The sequence below is a fragment of the Castor canadensis genome, chromosome 16 (genome assembly GCF_047511655.1).
Source record: "Castor canadensis chromosome 16, mCasCan1.hap1v2, whole genome shotgun sequence".
NCBI classification, from domain to species: domain Eukaryota; kingdom Metazoa; phylum Chordata; class Mammalia; order Rodentia; family Castoridae; genus Castor; species Castor canadensis.
The window spans coordinates 26,631,147-26,651,134 of record NC_133401.1 but is presented as its reverse complement, the minus strand read 5'-3'; the positions used below and the strand labels follow the sequence as shown (position 1 = coordinate 26,651,134).

Below are 19,988 nucleotides of genomic sequence, written 5' to 3'. Positions count from 1 at the left end.
CTAGAGGGAGAAGATGAGATTGAACCCATGTAGTAAGCTGCACACAGGTCCAGGCAGTGAGGCCACAGAACCTAACTCATTTTAGGTGGCATTATCCTAATACACAAATCAGACAAACCTTAGAGAAAACAAAGCATATACCAACATTTTCATGAGCACAGATGGAAAACCCTCAAAAAACATTCGCACTCGATGTTTGAATCTATGGCAGATCTCATATGTGATGGTGAGCCCAATAAGATTTGTGACATTGGATCCATGTGACATTGTTCACTTGATGATCACATAATGACAAAGTTGTCTATGGATGTATTTCTCAAAACACATTCTTTCATAAAATCATGAATAAAAACATTATAAATTAAATCCAATGTTGGGCAAGTAATTATATTCCACTAGTGAGTGGGATTTACTCAGTGGTTGTAAGGTCAGTTGAACATTCAAAAACCAAGTAATGTGATCATTCACAGCCACAGAGTTAAAATGGAAAATTACATGACAACAGAATTTCTTTGTGGATGCAGAAAAAGCATTGGTCGTGATCCAAACCCATTCCTCATAAAAAGTGTCAGCACATTAGGAATAGAGAAATTCCTCCATCTCATTAAACTCATATACAAAGAAGCCTGGTGTTTACATCATATATCATCATGAGAAATCTAAAATTTCCCACTAAATGAGGAAGAAGGCAAGGGCATCACCCATTCCATTCCTTTTCAGTATTGCACTGGAAAGCCTGGCTAACGCAGGAAGAGAAATAAAGACAACAAGAGGTACACAGGTGAGAAGGAGAAATAGAACCATCTTTCCATTCAGATGACATGGTTGTCTAAATTGAATATCTGAATTATCTGACAAAAAGAAAGAAAACCTTCTGGAAATTATCATGATTACCGTAAGATGATTAAGTGCTAACACACAGTTAATTTCTTTTGTACATGGCAGCAATAAGCAGAGGAATTCTACTGTTCCTTCAAACACCACGGTACTGATCCCAGTTGTTTTGTTTCTGGAGAAACTGTAGATGCAGCATCTCAAGAGAACGGGCATTTGTGAGTCCACAGAGTGTTAGGGCATTTTGCATTTGGGCATTTTTTCATTCTGGAATCTGGTTTTAATTTTTCTGTTGTTTCACCCGAGATTCATGTTCTCTGATAAAAAATACAGTCTCACTAATGTCCAATGTGAGTGCAGTGATTAGTAATGAAAATAGTAAATGTTACACAGAAGTGAGGTAATGTAGTCCCAAACCTGGCCTGTGGGATTCACACTCATGTCGTGCAGGTGAGAGGAGAGGAGGGCCAGTTCACAAAAGTTCACAGCAAGTTATGAGAATGAGCCAAAGTGTAGTGTGGAAAGAAGTCTGCACACCAGCATGAACTTGTTTTTCTGCACCCAAATCCAGGGTGGTCCCTGCAGACACATTTCTCCATCTTGGTCCCATATTTTCTTCTAAAACCTCTAGGGATGGCCAGATTCTTCTGTCTCCCTCCCATCACTCTGCACTGTCATCTCTCCAGTTCACATCTTGGCTGCATGTTGTGGCCTTCTCTGTGCAGAACTTCAAACAGCAGAATCCTGAGTCCCAGGAGGACCACACCATCCATGTCCATGCATCGAGATTCCCCACTGTTTAATTCTGAGGATTGTAGTCAAGGAGGACAGAGAGGAAAGGGAATTCCAAAACTTCAGAATGTGTTACAGAGCTTCTCTAAACAAACAGCAGATATGATGGAAATTAAATATCCTATGGAATTAGAGTACACATTTTTCCCAGTACCCAAGCAAATCACCAATGCTTCACAGGTAATTTCCAGCCTGTAAAATAAAATAAATGGACATTTGTTAATAATCAAAACTAGTACTAATTAAAGTGATTATTGGCTAGTTTATTAGTAATGCTTCAATTAAGAGTGTTTATTAATTGATAATAAACTTTTTGAAAATATGAGTGAAAACAAGTAGTCGTGATTCTTTTTGCTAGTTCAGTAATCAGTTATTGACAGACCTGTCATTGATGCTGTAGGGACCCATGTTGACCTGTTCACAGACATCCTGAGTCATAAGCACCATCATCGTCCCAGTGTCCCTGGTCTCTTTCTCCACATGGGTCCCAGGGCATTGTATTTATGCACAGATCTATAGAGCGGTATGTGGAGCTCTATGACAGGGCCTGACACAGTGAGCACAAGGATTATGCTTGTCACCTGTAATGTCATCTTGAGCTCAATCAGGAACTTTCTGTTTTGGATGAAGTCACTTTTTCTGACTACTACATAAACTCTTTCCTCTGATCCAAATCACAGGGTCCACTAGTTTTAGTGCTCCATATGGCCACACTTTTGTCAGCGAGTCCTCAGTAAATCACACTGTGCAGCCCTGGGTTTGTCTGTATCTTTCTTTGGTCTCCTGGCACCTTGCAACTGGTTCTCATGCACTTAGGCTGACAAGACCAGAACCAATTCTTATTTAAAGATAATTAAGAATAATTTGCAAATAAAAATAAATGTTCACAAATAATAATTTAACAAAATGCCAGTGAAAATCCTACAAGGGATCATCACAGTAGTAAAATTTAAGGACACTCTAAAAGTAGTGTGTCCCAAGGTGCTGAGCTTTTCTCTTTATTTTTTTTAACTGTTTTCAGTACAATTTCTTTCTTTTTTAGCTTTTCTCTTTAAACAGATTGTACTCCTGGGCCTCCAAGTTGCCTTCACACCATATGGTCAGCAGCACACCTCAGGGGTTCGTAGAGCCTGACTCTGTCCAGAGGGTAGGTTTCGGGAGGATCTCTTCAAGGAAATCAAAGGCTGGATCTCAGGAAATCCCCTGCTCCATTCCAGATCTCAAGGAAGGAACGTTCAGGCACACCCAGCATCAGCCACACCTGAGGTTTTCCATCCTCAAAGCCCAGGGTGTTATCTTTTCCCCAGTAAAGGAGAGGAATATGGGACATTTGAGGACAAACTCACCTGCCAGCACTCGTGTCCAGGAGTCAGACTTATTCCTGGAAGAGAGTTCCTTTTGAAAAATTTGTATCTGAAGACTGAGCAGGTCCTCTCCTCTCCAGAGTCTCCTGTGCCACTGGGGTCTCTTGATATCCATGACCTGGCTTTGGGGTGGCATCCCTCCCAGACTAGGGAATCCCCTTCCCCTCTTGACATCTCACTCAGGAGGAGCAAAATCATGACTTTGGGGTTCATGGATTCTTCCCGTATTGATCAGGGATGGAAACATGGATAAGAAAGACTAAGGTGCCCTGTTGGAAAGATGGAGAGATAAGCGAAGTGTGACCACTCAGAATGCAGGTCCTGCCTCACACATGGTTGTAACATCAGGGCCCCACAGGAAATGGAAATGCACTGTATAGGAACCTGGTTTTCATTTCCGGAGCACTGGGGTATGACAAACATCAGTTTCCTGGCAGACACATGAGAAAGAAATGGTGATGTCTGTGACCTCTGGCTACCTTCATCTGGCTTCATCTTCTTCTTTGCCCCACAATCATCTATATATTTTTTGAGTATTTTCATTGTACATGACGGAATGACATGCACCAAAATCACTAACTTTCAGCACTTGTGGTCATAAACCACAATACACACACACACACACACACACACACACACACACACACACACCACACAAACACACAGAACACACAAAGAATATATTACCTTCCTATTTCTACTGTAACAAACAGTGTCTGAAAACAACTCAGATCACTATGTTGCACTTCTCCAGGTCTGAAGGGCAAGCTCCCCTCAGTGCTGTGTCCTCTACAGGCCCAAGGCAGAGTCTGCTCACTGACCTCTTCAAGCTCCTGCATGCTGTGCATCCTGTGCCTCCTCATCCCTCCCATCTCACAGATGAGCAAGAGTGTGAATGAGACCTTGGGGATAATTTTCTTATGGCCAGTTGTCACATCCATTGCTAATGAGTGGAAATTATTGAGACTGATAGAGAAGAAGGGGATTGTGTGGAGGAAGGTGTCCTGAGTTGTTTCCAAGGCAGAGAGTTGTCAACAATGCCTCCCGATTATATTTGAGTATGCATTCCTGGCTGGAATACCACTCTAGTGATTCTGTCTTTTTCTGGTGTTCACTGGGGATGTTTTCGTGGAAAGCTTGGTTAATTTGCCATCCACTAGGCTTCTCCACACGAAATTTTCTCCTTCCCTTTCATCATTAATCGATGATTTCCTGGAAGACCCTTTGAGACCTTGTAAACAGTGTGTTCCAAATTCAACTTTCACTTAATCAGCCACTGACCTTTACACTATAGCAAAACCCTTCCCTGCTCACCAATGTATTTAGTGTGTGTAAAAACATTGTTCATGATATGTCATAACCTTCACACACCCATTGAATATGGTTGATGCTTCTTATGCAATAATAACCAGATTCTCTTGGCTTTCTTATTTCCTGAGATTCTCATATCAGCAACCAGTTTTCTTCCATATATTTTTTTTTCATTTTATTAGTTTTCCCTTTTCACTTCACAGTATATTGTGGAATTCCTTCCAAATCATGATAAATTCTTTGTGTGTTTTAAAGTGTCTAATCACTCCATTTCTAGCAGGAACCTCAATTTATTAGAAATGTAATAAATTTGATCACTTAATGGTTCTATCCCGTAGTTAATGATTATAAACAATGCTTTCACGAGTGCCCTGGGGACATACATTTTTGTATATTTGAAGTGTGTTGAGGAATATTCTATGAAGACATGTTCTGGGGGAAAATAGAAATACACATGTTTCTGGCAGCATTGACAATTTCCCCTAAATACAGATTGTCCAACTCTCACCAATAATCTAAGGGCACAGCTGTTCATTCACAGACATTCTGGGAGCAGTGAGTTTGCAGTTTCTGATTTTGTTCTACCAGACAGCACTGCATTCCAGTGTAGTTTAAATTTTGCTTGTCTTTTGACGTAAGTAAATCTGAATTCTTTTCCACAAGTTAAATTGCCTTTTTAATCTTTTATGTCATTAATCTTTGTTCATATCATATGAAATTTGTCTTTTATAAACAATGAAGCTATGTTTGTAAGTATGTATGAATTGATGTCAATTTTATGTATTTTTGGATTTTAATAATTTTAGAACAACGTAATGTTACCTGTAATATGTACTTTTATAACTACTCTGAAAATGTAAGAATGATATCTAGATTTTCAATTGTGAGAGCAAGTAATAATAAATGGGGTTTAAATATTTCTGCAAGTGTATTTAGTTTAATTTGTAAAGATAAAAGTCATATATTTTCAGGAGTATCATGTGTTGTTTTCATGAATGTAAACAAGGTGAAATAATGAAATCAACCCAATTAATGAGGTAAGTCAGAAAGTAGAAAATAAGAAGAAAATCAAGAAGAATAATCCATTCTTATGAGACCAGGGATTCTGGAGAAATCTCTCTCTCTCTCTCTCTCTCTCTCATTTGTTTTTTTTGGCGACATTTTTTTCTTAAAAAATTGATAGAACCAGGTGGTAAAATGTGGCAGGAAGTGCTTTGCTTATTATCTTTCTTTCCCTTCTTCTATTCACGTTTTGTAAATATGTGAGTTGATGCATATATTAACTTCTGTGATTTAATCATTGTACAATGTATGCTGGGGAAACAAGATGGGATCAGGTGTTAGTGAGGGAAAGCAGAAGTTTGGGAGTCTGTGTCCTCAGGCAGAAATTACTGCTTTTGCAGGCCTCTTTCTCTGGACTCTGGTTCCATGACCCCTGCAGGACATTGGCCTCTCTGTGGGCTGCGTGAGAGCTAAGAGTCTCAGGCCAGGAGGTTTAGAGCCCACTCCACAGGCACCTGAAGTAAGGACTGAGCTTTTAAACATGCATGCACATGTTTCTGTGATTGAAAACCTCAGAGAATGTCTGACATTTGCCCATGTACCAACATCAAGTGTTTCCCTTTCTAGGATTTCTGATTTGACAATCTGCAGAAGTGTTTCAGTGCTGTCCTGTACTCATCTGGCTGTTTTCTCTGGGGTTTGGCTTCTGAAGCCAAAACTCAATAAGTCTATAGGGGATCCATAGACTCCTGAGAACCCTGTCATCCATTCCCTACTCACCTGAAGTCCTGCCTTTGCCATGAAGACAGTGTCTGAGGAGGACAAGCAGGAGCAAGAGGAAGAGCATCAGGCAGAAGGCCACTGAGACCCTGATGAGAACCTTCAAGTAGCTGTCCAGACCTTGGGCATAAGTGACATAATGAATGAGGAGAATTGTCCTTCTTTCAGCACCTACTGTGTGTCAGGCCCATGTTGGGTATTTGGAGCAATCTCCTACAACCCCCACACTCCTGCAATATGGGATTGCCAATCCCACCCAGCCAGTTTACAGAGGAGGAAACTGAGTCTCAGGGAGATGAATCGTCTGCCTCAGGTCACACAGCAGAAAGCCGCAGAACTGGGATTGGTCTGGGATGTCTTACTTCCAGCTCTGATGCTGCCAATGCAGCTGTGCCCTCTGAGCTGGAAGGAAAGAACTTGAGCTCTCTCCTGTTACAGGTCTACACCACTCCCTGCCAAATAACAGCTTATCTACCACCCTCCCTGCACAATGTCACCATCACTGTGGCAGAGGGGATAGGCCCATGCAGAATCATGTCCTTCATGCTCCCCTGGGATGCTTCTTTTCCCCTGGGATGCCAAGGTCAACAATGGAAGGATCTTGGAGGTCCAGGCCAAGCCTTTGGTTCCATTGGGGGAAAGTGAGGCCCCAGTGGGTTAGGGGCTTGTCCAAGTCAATATCTTCATAGGAGGCTGAACCAATCCCATACCTCAGCTCCTGGGACCGCTCTCCCAACACAGTCTCTCATTTGCCTCTCTGGGGTCCTGACACCATGGCAGAGAGGGGCTTATGCTTGGGCCTGTGGGACTGGATGGGAGATGAGGGGCTGTGCACCTGCTCCACACCTCAGTATGTCTACTCCTCCCCCAGCCTAAACCCCACATCATTGATGCCTTGACTCCACGCTCATCTTCTGAGCCTCTCAGTTTCAGGGGTCCCCACCCTCATCCTAGACTGATGTCCAACTTTTTAGACACAGGTCGAGCTGTGACAGAAACTTAAATGATCTGAGATAGCTCCAAGCAGCCTGGGGAGCCAGGAAACTCCCATGACAGGGACCCTAGACTCACCTGCCATTGGGATAGTCCCTGAATGTGGAGTGCTGAAGCCACCAGAGGAGCCTATGAATGAAGACAAGAGGATAGTGAGGGATAGGGGAACACTCTGTGAACCCTATTTCTGCTCACAGTCCTCCATATGCTCTGCTGCCTCCCCCTAACTCTCACTAGCCCATCTTGCAAGTTTTCAATGTCAGTAATGGGATGCTGTGATGGACACCCATTGGATCAGGAGTGGATCACTGGATTGTGTTAAACGGACTCATACCTCCCACAATATTCCCAGGGCCAGGCTGTGAAAGGGGCACACCTAACACCATACCCCCTTACTGAGTACAGAGACTGGGATGGGACACCTGAGAGTCCTCCCACCTGGCATAAATAGGGCATCACTGTATTCTGACTAATAGTATGACTCCAAGAGAGATTGATTTTGTCAGGCATGGTGGTCTGCCATGGTTGGTATGAACAACATGGCCTTCTTCACATACTGCCCTGGTGTCTTTCTGTCCCAAGGTGCTGGGCTCACTTCTTAATACAGGTGGTACTCCTGGGCTTTTGGGATCCCTGGCACCAGATACTCACAGGTGTCCCCTAGCTGATTACAGTATCTGGCTCAGCCAAGATGTTGGGTTTTGGGAGATTCCCTGTAAGAAAATCAGAGGCTGGATCCCTGGACATTCCCTTTAAGATTAAAGCTCTCAGACCCAGTGTTTACCAGCACCGCTTTCCTCAGGTTTTCATTTCCATTTGTACTTCTCACGTGTGTCCCCTGTCCCAAATGGATAGGAGGGACATGGGACAGATGGAGACACTTACCTGCCTACACTCTGGTCCAGATTCTCAGACTCAACCCTGGAAGAGAATTCCTTGTAAAACCTTTGACACTGAGCTAGAGCAGAAAATTTCCTCTCCAGAGTCTTCTGAGAACCTTGGATTACTGATAATCCAGATTTTGGCTGTTGGGTGGCTCCTCCTAGACTAGGGGAACCCCTTTCCCACTTCACATCTTACCAAAGCAGATCAGGACTGTGAGGGCGGGGCTCTTGGTGTCTGCTTTAACTGACCACAGCCTTGCAATTGATGAGGCCTCACTGTCCCGCAGCAAAAGACAGACACCCAGGGTGTGGCCACAAGCACCCGGGTCCTCCAATGTATGTGGCTGACACATCAACATCCCTATAGGAAGGGCACTTGTCCTGCCCCTGAACCTGGCTCTCATTTCCCAGTGCTGTGGTTGGGTTGAACCCCAAAGTATTTCAGATAGAAACGATGTCTCTTTGGACTCTTGCCTGCTTTGAGTTGGCCTGAACTTCTTCATAGAGTTTCTACCAAATATTTGTAGAGTACTTCTACTTTAATCACTGAATGAAGTAGATTCAAAGTTTTAACTGCACATGTCATATTAGTAAGAAATCCATAAATGTCTTGTACATTAGCTTTCTATTTCTGCTGTAATAGTGTCTTAGAAAAACTCAGATTCTTTATCTCACTGTCCTTCAGGTTTTGAAGTGCAAGGTTACTGCTGTAGTTGAGTCAAGTTTCCCTCAGGGCTGTGTCCTCTGCATGCCCAAGGCAGGCTGTGCTCACTCCTTCAGGCTCCTGCAGAATGTGCATCCTCCCATGTGAAAAAGGGAATACATTGTTCCCAACCTGCACCACCTTCTAGACTCCTTCTCTGATGTTGATCCCCTGTATCCCTCCTTCACTTCCAAGGACCTTCTTATTCCATTGAGACCACATGGGTAATCTCCATTCCAAATCCTTAACTTCAATTCATTTGCAAAGCTCTTTTCTGCCAAGTGAGGCAACATGGTCACAGGTTGTGGGATGAGCATGTGGACATGGTTGTGCTTGACAGCAATGAAGTCTTTGTCCCATACTGCTAGGCTTTCCTCTTTATTCAGAAGTTACTCTGGGCATTGCAGTCCTCCAGACACCATAACGTGACTGGTCTCTCCCAGGTACTCACATAGCCATTTTGCACACTGAATGTTTTTGGGAATTTTTAAGCCAAAACTCATATGACCCTCTTCTTGGAAAATAGAAAGTTGATGAGACCAATTTAGAGATGGGTAGGTCAATCAAAACCTGCTAATTGTGCTCACCTCTTGATTGCATGATGATTTTATTACTCATGTCTAGGCATTCCCACTCAGGTGGAATCATTTCCAGAAATCACTTCTTAAAACATTAGTTCTTTGTACAAATGGCACCATGTGACATAATATCTAAAAGTCCTAACGTGCTGTGCTGTGACTCTTCACTTCTTCCTACCACAGATGTTCCACACCATGGCCTCGTCTGGGTCCTGTGGTTCAGGTTTCCTACAGCCTGGATCTGTTGCATAGACTTCTCTTATTCATCGCCCCACATGAAGCAGCTGTCTTTCAAGGTAGCTAATGAATAGATTAAGATCACACACCCAAGGAGACACATGTTGTCCTTGTCCTCCAGAAGAGGCCCACTAGGATTTGGGATATTACTTATTATATGAATATCCAACTGAACATTTCTTCATTTTCTATGGTGAATTTCAACATGCCTCAGGCATCTGGACTCCTAGGTCTTGTTTCAAGGCAGCAAGAATGAAAATGAAAATTTTGAAAGGTTTCTATCTCCCACTCAGGAACTCAGTCTTTCCACCAGGTACTCTAATAGCTGCTCTTCCTGTGAGGTCCACCTCACACATCATCTCTGTGATGTACATGATCAAATCACAGTGATCATGTGTGACTTTGTGTTTTCAGACCAGATGGCAGTGAGTGGATTGACACAGACCTACACAGGACAGTGGGCAAGCATCTCTGATCCTCAGCCTTGGGGGCAGGGAAGTATGGATTTTCCCTAGCAGTGAATGAAGCCTTTCATGAGCAGAAGTTGGGAGTTGGAATTAGCACTTGATTCATACACCCACTGCAGGCTTCACTGTCCTCTTCTTCTGCCACACAGGAGAGTTGCATGGGAACATGGGGTCCTTGATAGGATACTGGATTTCACATTCCATCCAGGAATGTGGAGTGGCTATTGTATCTCTTTCTGTAGGAAGAGGCATCTCTAGTGACTCCCTCTGGCTTTTCCTTCCATGGTGTCTGTGATGCCAGAATGAGGTGGTAAGTGTGTTCATACCTCTTGATCATCCCAATATCTGTGGAGTGGTATCATGGACCCAAGCCAGACCCCCACTAACCAACCCACTAGCATGTGTGTCTATGATGACCATAAATATCCAGAATCACAGTGGTCCTGGGGAATGCATGCTCTTTAGTAAAATGGAATAGTCAACAATGAATACTTTAGTGCAAATATCTGCAGGGTGTATGTCTATTTTTCCTATTTACAAATGAAGAAGCTTATGGTATTCAGGAATATCAGGGATTTGACTGATTCTACATTTCAAACTGATTTTATTTAGTATCTGTACATTTTCCACATGTTAAATAAGAAACTGTGCTTTTCAGGGAAGGAAGTGAACCTCAAAATGTGTTATAGAGCTTCTCTAGACAAACAGCAGAATCGGTGGAAATTAAATACCACTTGGCATTAGAAGGCATGTTTTTCTCAATACCGAAGCAAATCACCAACTCTTCATTCATAATTTCTAGCCTGAAAAAGAAAATGAATGGACCATGATTATTGACAAGTTGATCAACAATGCTTCAATTAAGAATATTTATTAATTGATAATAAACTGAAAATAGGTGAAAACTAATAGGTGCAATTCTTTATTCCAGTTAAGTAATCAGTTATTGACAGATCTGTCATTGTTGCTATAGGGTCCATTCTTGACCTATTCAGAGCCATCCTGAGTCATAACCACCATGATTGTGCCCAGTGGCCTTGGTCTCTTTCCCCACATGGTACCCAGAGCACTTTTTGTATGCACAGATCCTTAGTGTGATTTGTGGAGCTCTATGGAAGGAATTGGCTATACTGAGCACCAAGAATGAGACTGATTTATTTGATGTGATCTTGATGTGAATCAGGGTCTTTCAGGCTTGGATGGCCTTCCTTTTTCTGATTGCTAGTAAGCCCACTTCTCTGACCAAATCACAGGATCCACTGGTATTTGTGCTCCCTATGGCGACACTTTTGTCAGTGAGTCCCCAGGAAATCACAACATACACAGCACTTGGTCTGTATGCTTCTTTCTTTGGTTGTCTGGCAGCTTGCAAGTTGTTCTCATGCACTGAGGATGATTTTGACCAGAACCAATTCTTATTTTAAAGAAATCATGAATAAGTTGCTAATAAAAATAAATGTTAATAAAAAATAAATCATCAAAATGTCTGTGAGAAGCCTACTTAGGGATCATCAAAGCAGGAATATTCAAGGATTCCTCTAAAAGTACAGAACAACAGTAGAAGTGTCACTCATCCTTGCCTATGGCGTGGGCAGAGCTAGGTGGTGAGTTCAGAATCTTGGGGATTTTCCTGTATGCCCACTGTGTGGAGGAGATGGAGGGAGAGAACCTAAGGTCTCATTAGATGAGAAGACCCTGTGAGTGGGAGTACATCACCAAAGTCTGTGTGTCAACAGTGAAGGTTTTATAGGAAGCAAAACTACTATTGCCCAACTCATTGATCTTTGAAGTGGTCTAAAATAAGATACATGGCTTCTCCTTTTTCAGGAATCAATTTTTGCCTGTCACGAAACCCAAGTTGCATATTTGAGAGAATTCCACATATCCCATGGAAAGTAAAGAGCCCAATGTGGGGAGGTCAGGAAAAGTCTGTTTCTGTTCAAAGTCGAAGATCTTCCCTTTATCAATGGTTTTATTAATCTTGATTCTTCCCAGGAATCCTAAATAAGCTGTTCATGTTACAACAGTGTGGAAGGGATGTAGGGGGAAGCTTTTCATATGGCATTTTCACTTGATTGGGTCAAACTCAATTACCAGATTGAAGGCAAAGGTCCCTTCCAGCCCCAAGTCTAAATTGGGAGGCAAACACTTCTTGTGTTGTGTGAGGATGCAAAAAGACTCAGTGAGGGATGATGTACCCGGATGCATGGGGACATGGAAGAGGAGTAAAGGGAGAGTCAGCCAGGCAACATTCTGGAAGGTTCTTTTCAAATACTACAGGGAGAATGCTAGATTGGAACCCACCCAGAGAGCTGCACACAGGTCCAAGCAGTGGTCCACTGAACCTAATATATTTTAAGTGACCAGTATTATCCTAATACACAAACTGGACAGAATATTAGAGAAAACAAAGTATAGACCCATGTTTGTCATAAATGCAGATACAAAAGCATCAGAAATACAGTTACATCCCAAATAATGACATTTAGGTCAATGACAGACCTCTGATGTGATGGTAAGACTAAAGAACTTTGTGACATCATATCCTTGTGACATTGTGTATGCACACTCTGTGATCACACAATGACAAAATTCCCCAGGGATGCATTTCTCAAAACATTCTTTTATGAAGTCATGAACAAATATATTGTAAATTAAGTTCAATGACATATAGGATTATATTCAAAGAACGATTGGTATTTGCCCAAAATTTACCAAGTCAGTTTAACATTGAAAAACCAAGTAATGTGTCAGTCATAGCTACAGAGTTAAATAGAAAAAATACCAGTCAACACCATATCTGTAGATGCAGAAAAAGCACTGTCATATCCCAAATCCATCCCTCATTAAAAAAAATCAGCAAATTTGAAACTGAGAAATTTTTAATGTGGTTAAAATCATATATAAGGAAGTGTGACACTTACATCATATTCAAGTTTGAGATACCAAAATGTTCCCACTAAATATAGAAGTCAAGGTTGTCCCGTGGATATTCTGGATATTCTGTCTTCTGCAGGAAGAGAAACATAGGAAACAAGAGGTACACATATTGGGATGGAGAATAGAGCCTTATTTTATTCCAGAAGAACAATGAAGGGTCATAGCATCTCCTCCTATTATTCGCAGCTGTGAAAGTGGATGAGAGCAGTGTCCAGCAGTATGGACAGATACACCAGGTGTGATCACTCTGAATATGAGATGGTGGTCAGATATCAGCCTCATAGGAAGGGGAACTGCCCAGCACAGGTGCTTGTCTCTTGTTTCCCAAGGACACTGCAATTTGGATGGGCGCTAAGCTCTGCGAAGATAAAAATAGAGTTTCCATTGACCACATCCTGTGGGTACATGATCTCTCCACACCTCACTGAGAAACAGGACAGAGAAAAAAGTCACCTGGTGTTTTCTTGAAATGGCCTTTGAAGCTGAGAATAACTGAGAGCTGTTTTTGCACTCTCAGAGCCTCCCATGGGGTCTCCTTCACTCCTTCAGGCCATCCATCTGCACAGCATTGTGGGATCATTCCATGGTCAGTTGTCTTCCCAGCCTTGGAGATGCAGCAGGGAAGATGCAGGTTCCTGCTGCAGAGGGTCACAGAGCTGCAGAGACACAGCTAACTGAGAGAGCAGCTCACAGGGAGCTTCATTGTGAGGATGAGAAGAAGAGATGCAGGGAATAAGGAAGATACCACTAATCTCCTCCCACCGTGGAGTGTGGTTTTCTTTATAACAAACATTCTTTTCCTGGACTTCCTTTTTGTCCTACAAAGGCAACACCTGTACCTGCACAGCACATTTGACTCCCTGAAGCCTCGGCAGCATCCCTGTATCCTCTCTCAAAAGTAACCTCACCCTGTGCTCCTGCCTTCAAGCACTGGTTGACTTCCTCTCCAGTTTGAAGGAAAATCTGAAATTTACCTAATGATTCATCCACTGTATGGGTGACCTTGAGCAGGAACTTCCCTTTTCTGAGCACTCTCAGGCTCAGACTCACTCCTAGGTGAGGGTCAGAGTTCAGACAGTGTCGGTAGAAATTGTCTTCTTTGAAGGAAGAGGTGAGGAATCCCTGCCTAGCATTATTTACTTTGATCATCTAGACACTACATAGTTCTGCTAATCCTAGATAGACAACCAGGCTAGAAAATGACCTGAACACCATTCATGATGCAGAGGAAGAAGTGAGGTTGTCACTGCTTGCCTATGACATGACCTTAAATATAGAAACCCTAGATACTCCATCTAGCCACTCACAATTGCCTCTAGAATTGCCTGGGCATAAACCTAACTGGTGATGTAAAAGAAATCCACAGCGAAGCCTCTACAGCACTAAAGAAAGAAATGGAAGACACTAGAAGAGGGAGAACCCAGTCCCACATGCTCATGGATTGGCAGAATTAATTTTGTGAAAACAGCCATATTACTAAGAGCAATCTACAGACTCAGTTCAATCCCAAACAAGTTTCCACTGACATTTTTCATAGTAATAGAGAAAAATACCTTGAAATTCATTATGCAAACACAAGAGACCCTGAATAGCCAAAGTAATCCTGAGCAAAAAAAGCAATGCTCAAGGAATCACAATATCTGACTTTAAATTATACTACAGAACCACAGTAAAAAATCCAAATGGGACTGACACAAAACAAAGCACATATGGAAAAGAACAGAAAACTCAGTAATAAATCCACACATCCAGAGCCAAAATAACCCACTCTTGTGTACAATGAATAAATATATATAATTAATTTTTTAAAAATCTTAGAACTGGTAAATGAACCCAGTGAAGTTGTAGGACTCAGAATCAACACAAAAGCCAGTTTCCTTTCTGTACATTGACAGCAAAGTTTCCAAAAGAAATAAAGACTATAATTGTATTTACCATAGCAACAGAAAATATAATATTTAGGAACCATTTATCTAAGGAATGACAGATGTGTACACTGAAAACCAGAAAATAAACTGAACATGACACAAATGAATGGAGAGAGCTTGAAAACTGAAATTGATACTGTGGGTTTTTTTTTATCAGTGATACTGAGGTGAGAACTCAGGGCTTCTCACTTGCAAAGCAGGTGCTCTACAGATTGAGCCACAACTCCAACTCTTATTGCTCTGGTTGTTTTGGAGATAGGATCTCCAGCATGAATCAAGGTCCTCCTAATTTACACTTCCCACTTTTTCAGGGATGACAGGCATGTACCACCAATCCTAGGTTTTCTCCATTGCCATGATGTCTCACAAACATTTTTACCAATCTGGACTGGAATAGTGATACTCTTTATCTCAATCTCCTGTGCAGCTGTGATGACAGGCACATACCAGTGTCCCCAGCTATTGGTTGAGATTTTGCATTTTCATATAACACACATCATCACAACACAGATTCAAGCAATGTGGACATTCCTTGAAAAGCTAAAGATAAAACTGGTGTATGATCCAGCGATATGACTTTTGGACATCTACCAAAAAGAATACAGACAGGATACAATAGATACACCTGTACACTGATGTCCATCACAGCACTATTCACCATAGTCAACATTTAGAAACAACTCAAGAGCTTGATAACTGATGGATGGATCAAGAATGAGGGGTGTACATATACTATGGAGTATTACTGAGTGATAAGGAATAATGACATGTGGCTTGAAGGGAAATGGATGCAACTGGAGGACATCATGTAAGTGAAATAAGCCAAGCTAAGAAACAAAAAGGTCACGTGTTTTTCCTCACAAGTGGAAAATAGATCCAAAGATAAACATTTGCACAAAAACAAGCATGATCATATTCAAACTCAGATGTAGAACAAGATTGTAATAGTGGGACTTCTCTATGGAACTCAAGGAAAGAGAGAAAGGAAAAGACAAGATAGAGCATCAGTAATATCATAAAACATAAGATGTGAAGGTAGAGGATATAAGGATGTGTATTGAAAACTGATGAAAATGGAGGGTGGGAGGTAAAGGCATAAGGGAGAATAATGGAGGGTGTAGGACGGACCATAGTAAAGCACACCCACAGTGATCCTTTTGATCATCAACTTAAAATTAATGACAAAAAACAGGACTATAAAATAGTTACAGTGTGTGTGGTTGTGTATTAGTAGGAGCGGGGAAGATGAATGAAGGAGGTTAAGGTGATGGCATATGGTAGATGGGAAGTCATATATCATTATGAAATGGAATGAAGAAACCTTTTTCTTTATTTTTTATCTTATCATTTTTACATTTACTCACATGTGTATACATTGTTTGGGCCACCTCACCACTCCCCACACCCACTTCCAGGTAATCCTGTTCTGCCCTCTTGTTCTCTGATTTTGTTGAAGAGAAACAAAAGAGATAATAAGAAAGACATAGCTTTTTCGCTAGTTTGAGATTAAGACAGCTATACAGAGAGATTCCAAGCATTGCTTACATGCACATGTGTATTACAACCCACATTGATTCATGTCTACCAGACCTCTTCACTACTTCCTGATCCCCTTCCCGTAGTGGCCTCTGTCAGTTTAGATTAATTTATTCACTCCTCTACAGTGAGCACATCAACCACATTCAAGGTTTAAATTTCCTTCTCTTTCCCTATTCCTCCCATTCACAGTCTCCCATTAGTGTTTGGCCCGTGTCCAATAATATTACTCATTTGTTTTAGGTTTATATTACATATATGAGGGAGAACATGTGAGTTTTGGCCTGTGTGCCTGACTAACTTCACTTAAGGTGATGTTATTCACTTTCATCCACTTACATTGCCAGGTGTCCTCATGTGAAACAGCTAAATAAAGATGAATGCTGCCCAAAAGAATTTTCTCATTCTCCCTGCTTCAAGGTGCCCCTTATCCCATGTGCCACCTTTTCTAAATAACCAATAGGGAAGATTGTGAACCCAAACCCATCTGTTAGGGTGAGGGGCAGAGAGATAAAAACTGAGCTGTCTCCTTGCACAGTGTGTTCCGCATATCAGACTGTGGTCTGTGGCTGCACTTCCTGCAGAAGTGAAACTTTTCTTTTTGCCTTGTTGAGTGATTCCCCTGTATTTCTGTGATCGCTGTTTGGGAATGGCATTTTTAACATAACCACCTCTGTTGTCAGTCATGACCACCATGATTGTGTCTGATTGGCCCTAGTCTCTCTCCCCACCACGGTTCCCAGCACACTATAGTTATGCACAGATTCATCCAGAGGTGTGTGGAGTTCCATGATGGACCTGGTACAGTCAGCACCAGGAATGTGCCTGATGTGTTTGATATTTTCTTCACATAAGCCAGGATCATTCTGGGTTAGAGGAAGTAACTTTAGTCCTGACTTCTACATAAGCCCCCTACCTGTGACCCAAATCACAGGACCTGTTGTTCTCTTTTCTGCTCATGACCGTGCTTCTGTAAGCACCAATAAAGTGCACTCCATAGGTGGCAGTTTGGTGGCTCAGTGGCAGAGAACTTGGTTAGTATTTGCAAGGCTCTGAGCTCAAACAGATGGCAAGAAAAAAAAATCACACTACATTATCCTGCATCTGACTATTTCTTTGGCCTTACAGCATGTTGGAGATGGACTCATACACAGTGACTAAGCTTTTTGGGAACTAGTACTTTATTTAAAATAATTTTAATAGATACATTAGTAACATGATTGTGATAATATTATTTGGGACAGTTATGAAAGTGAAATTCAAGGCTTCTTTTAAAAGTTCAAAACAATAAAGAAAATATGCCTCATTGTCTTCCTTGTGGAGTGGGCTATGCTGGGTGGTGAGTTTCAGAACTGCATGATTTTCTTTCCTGCAGTGCTGTGTGGAAGGATGGGAGGAGGATCCCCAAGTGCTCAATGGCCTGAGATGATGCAAAGGTGGGCATTCATCCCAATTTGTGTTTCAACACTGAAAGTTTTACAGTACTCTATTCAGCTATTTCCCAACACATCAGCCTTTGTAGTGGACCCAACTAAGAGGCAGGACTTCACCTTTTTCAGAGATCAATTTCTGCCTGTTATGAACCCCAAATTCTACACTTCACTTCTTTTTCAGATATTCCTTGGAGTAGGGAAAGCCCAATGTGTGAAGGTCAGGAGCAGCCTGGTTCTGTCCAAGGTCCCATTTCTCCCCACTCCTCAGTGGATGTGCTTATCTCTATGTCTTCCTGGGACAGAGAATCTTGTGTGTATTAATTTGTGTTCACAGCAAGAGTGTGAATGCTACCTTGGGGATACTTTTCTTATGGTTACTGGTCATTCAGTGTTAATGACTGGAAATTATTGAGGCTGATAGAGAGGAAAGGGATTGTGTGGAGGAAAGTGTCCTGAGTTGTTTCCAAGGGAAGAGAACTGTCAACAATGTCTCCCGATTAGATGTGAGTATGCATTCTTGGCTGAATACCACTTTTTGACACTGCTCTTCTCTGTCCTCACTGGGGATGTTTTCTTGGAAAGCTTAGTTAACCTGCCATCTACTAGGCTTCACCACAGGAAAGTTGCTATTTGCCTTTCATCATTAATCATGAATTTCCAAGAAGACATTTTGAGAACTTGTACACAGCATGTTTCTCATTCACCTTTCATTTAATCAGCCACTAAACTTTATACTATAGCAAAAGCCTCCCCTGCTTTGAATGTATTCTGTCATGTGTAAAATCATTGGTCATGCCACCTCATTACATTCACACAGTTATTGAATATGGTTGATGCTTCTTATGCAATAATAACCAGATTCTCCTGACTTTCTTATTTCCTGAGATTCTCATATCAATATCCAGGGTTCTTGCATACATTTTTTTCCTTTTATTGGTTTGTCCTTTTCACTTCACAGCTGTTCTGGAATTCATTCCATACCATGATAAATTTCAAGTAGCTAATCACTGAATTTTTCACAAGAACCTCATTTTATTAGCAATGTAATAAATTTGCCCATTCATGGTTCTTTCCCATAGTTCATGAGTATAAACAATGTTTTCATCAGTGCCCTGGAGAATTACATTTTTGTACTTTTGTAGTGTGTGTGCAAGAATATTCGTTGAAGACATTTTCTGGGGGAAAATATAAATGCACATGTTTCTGGCAGCATTGACAAATTCCCATAAATATAGGTTGTCCAATTTTCACCAATAATCTAAGAGCAGAGCTGTTCATTCACAGACATTCTGGGAGCAGTGAGTGAGCAAGATACTGACTTTGTTCAAACAGACAGCACTGCATTCCAGTGTAGTTTAAATCTGTGCTTGTCTTTTGACTTAAGTAAATCTGAATTCTTTTCTACAAGATAAAGTACCCATTAATGTTTTATATCATTGATCTTTGTTTGTATTATAGGAAATTTTTCTGTTTTTAATAATGAAGCTATATATATATAAGTATATATGGGTTGATGTCAATTTTTATCTGTTTTTACATTTTAATAATTATAGAACAACATAGCATGTTGCATTCAATATGCACTTTTATAATTGCTCTGAAAATACAGGAATAATATCTAGATTTTCAAATAAGAGAATAAGTTCTAACAAAACAGTGTCTAAACATTTCTGCAAGTGTATTTAGTTTAATTTATCATGGACAAATGTAATTGTACATTTTCTGGAGTATCATGTGTTGTTTTCATGAATGTACACATGGTTAAAATATGAAATCAACAAATTTATGAAGTAAAAGTCTAAAAGTACAAAGCAATAAGAAAATCATCAAGAATAAACCCTTCTTACCAGACTAGGTATTCTGGAAAAATCTCTCTCTTTTTTTTCTTTCAGGAGCTATCTTTAAAAATTTATAGAACCAGGTGGTGAAATGGGGCAGGCAGTACTTCAATTCTTACCTCTCTTTCCCTTCTTCTATTCTCACATTGTAAATATGTGAAATGTGTATATGCTAATTACCTTGATTTAATCATTGAAAAATTTATTCATGTGTCATAGCATAACATTTTACCCCATAAATATGTGAAACTATTTGTTAATTAAACACAAAGCAAAAATTACATTGAAATGTTTCAAAAACAAAAAATCAGCACTGTCATCTCCATAAACATTTACCATTACTTTGTGATGTAAACCCTCAAAGTCCT

The 19,988-nt window shown here is 41.0% G+C and overlaps 1 protein-coding gene across 1 annotated transcript in view; it reads right to left on the bottom strand.

Annotated features, from left to right (window-relative positions):
- The window catches only part of LOC141410450 (leukocyte immunoglobulin-like receptor subfamily A member 5), a 71,693-nt gene that overhangs the window by 35,877 nt on the left and 15,828 nt on the right, over positions 1-19,988 (bottom strand). Inside the window, exons 3-4 of the mRNA XM_074057372.1 lie at positions 7,155-7,205; positions 6,084-6,115 (exon numbers count right to left, since the gene is read on the bottom strand). Coding sequence (XP_073913473.1) covers positions 6,084-6,115; positions 7,155-7,205 — 83 coding nt within the window. The remainder of the gene's footprint in view (positions 1-6,083; positions 6,116-7,154; positions 7,206-19,988) is intronic.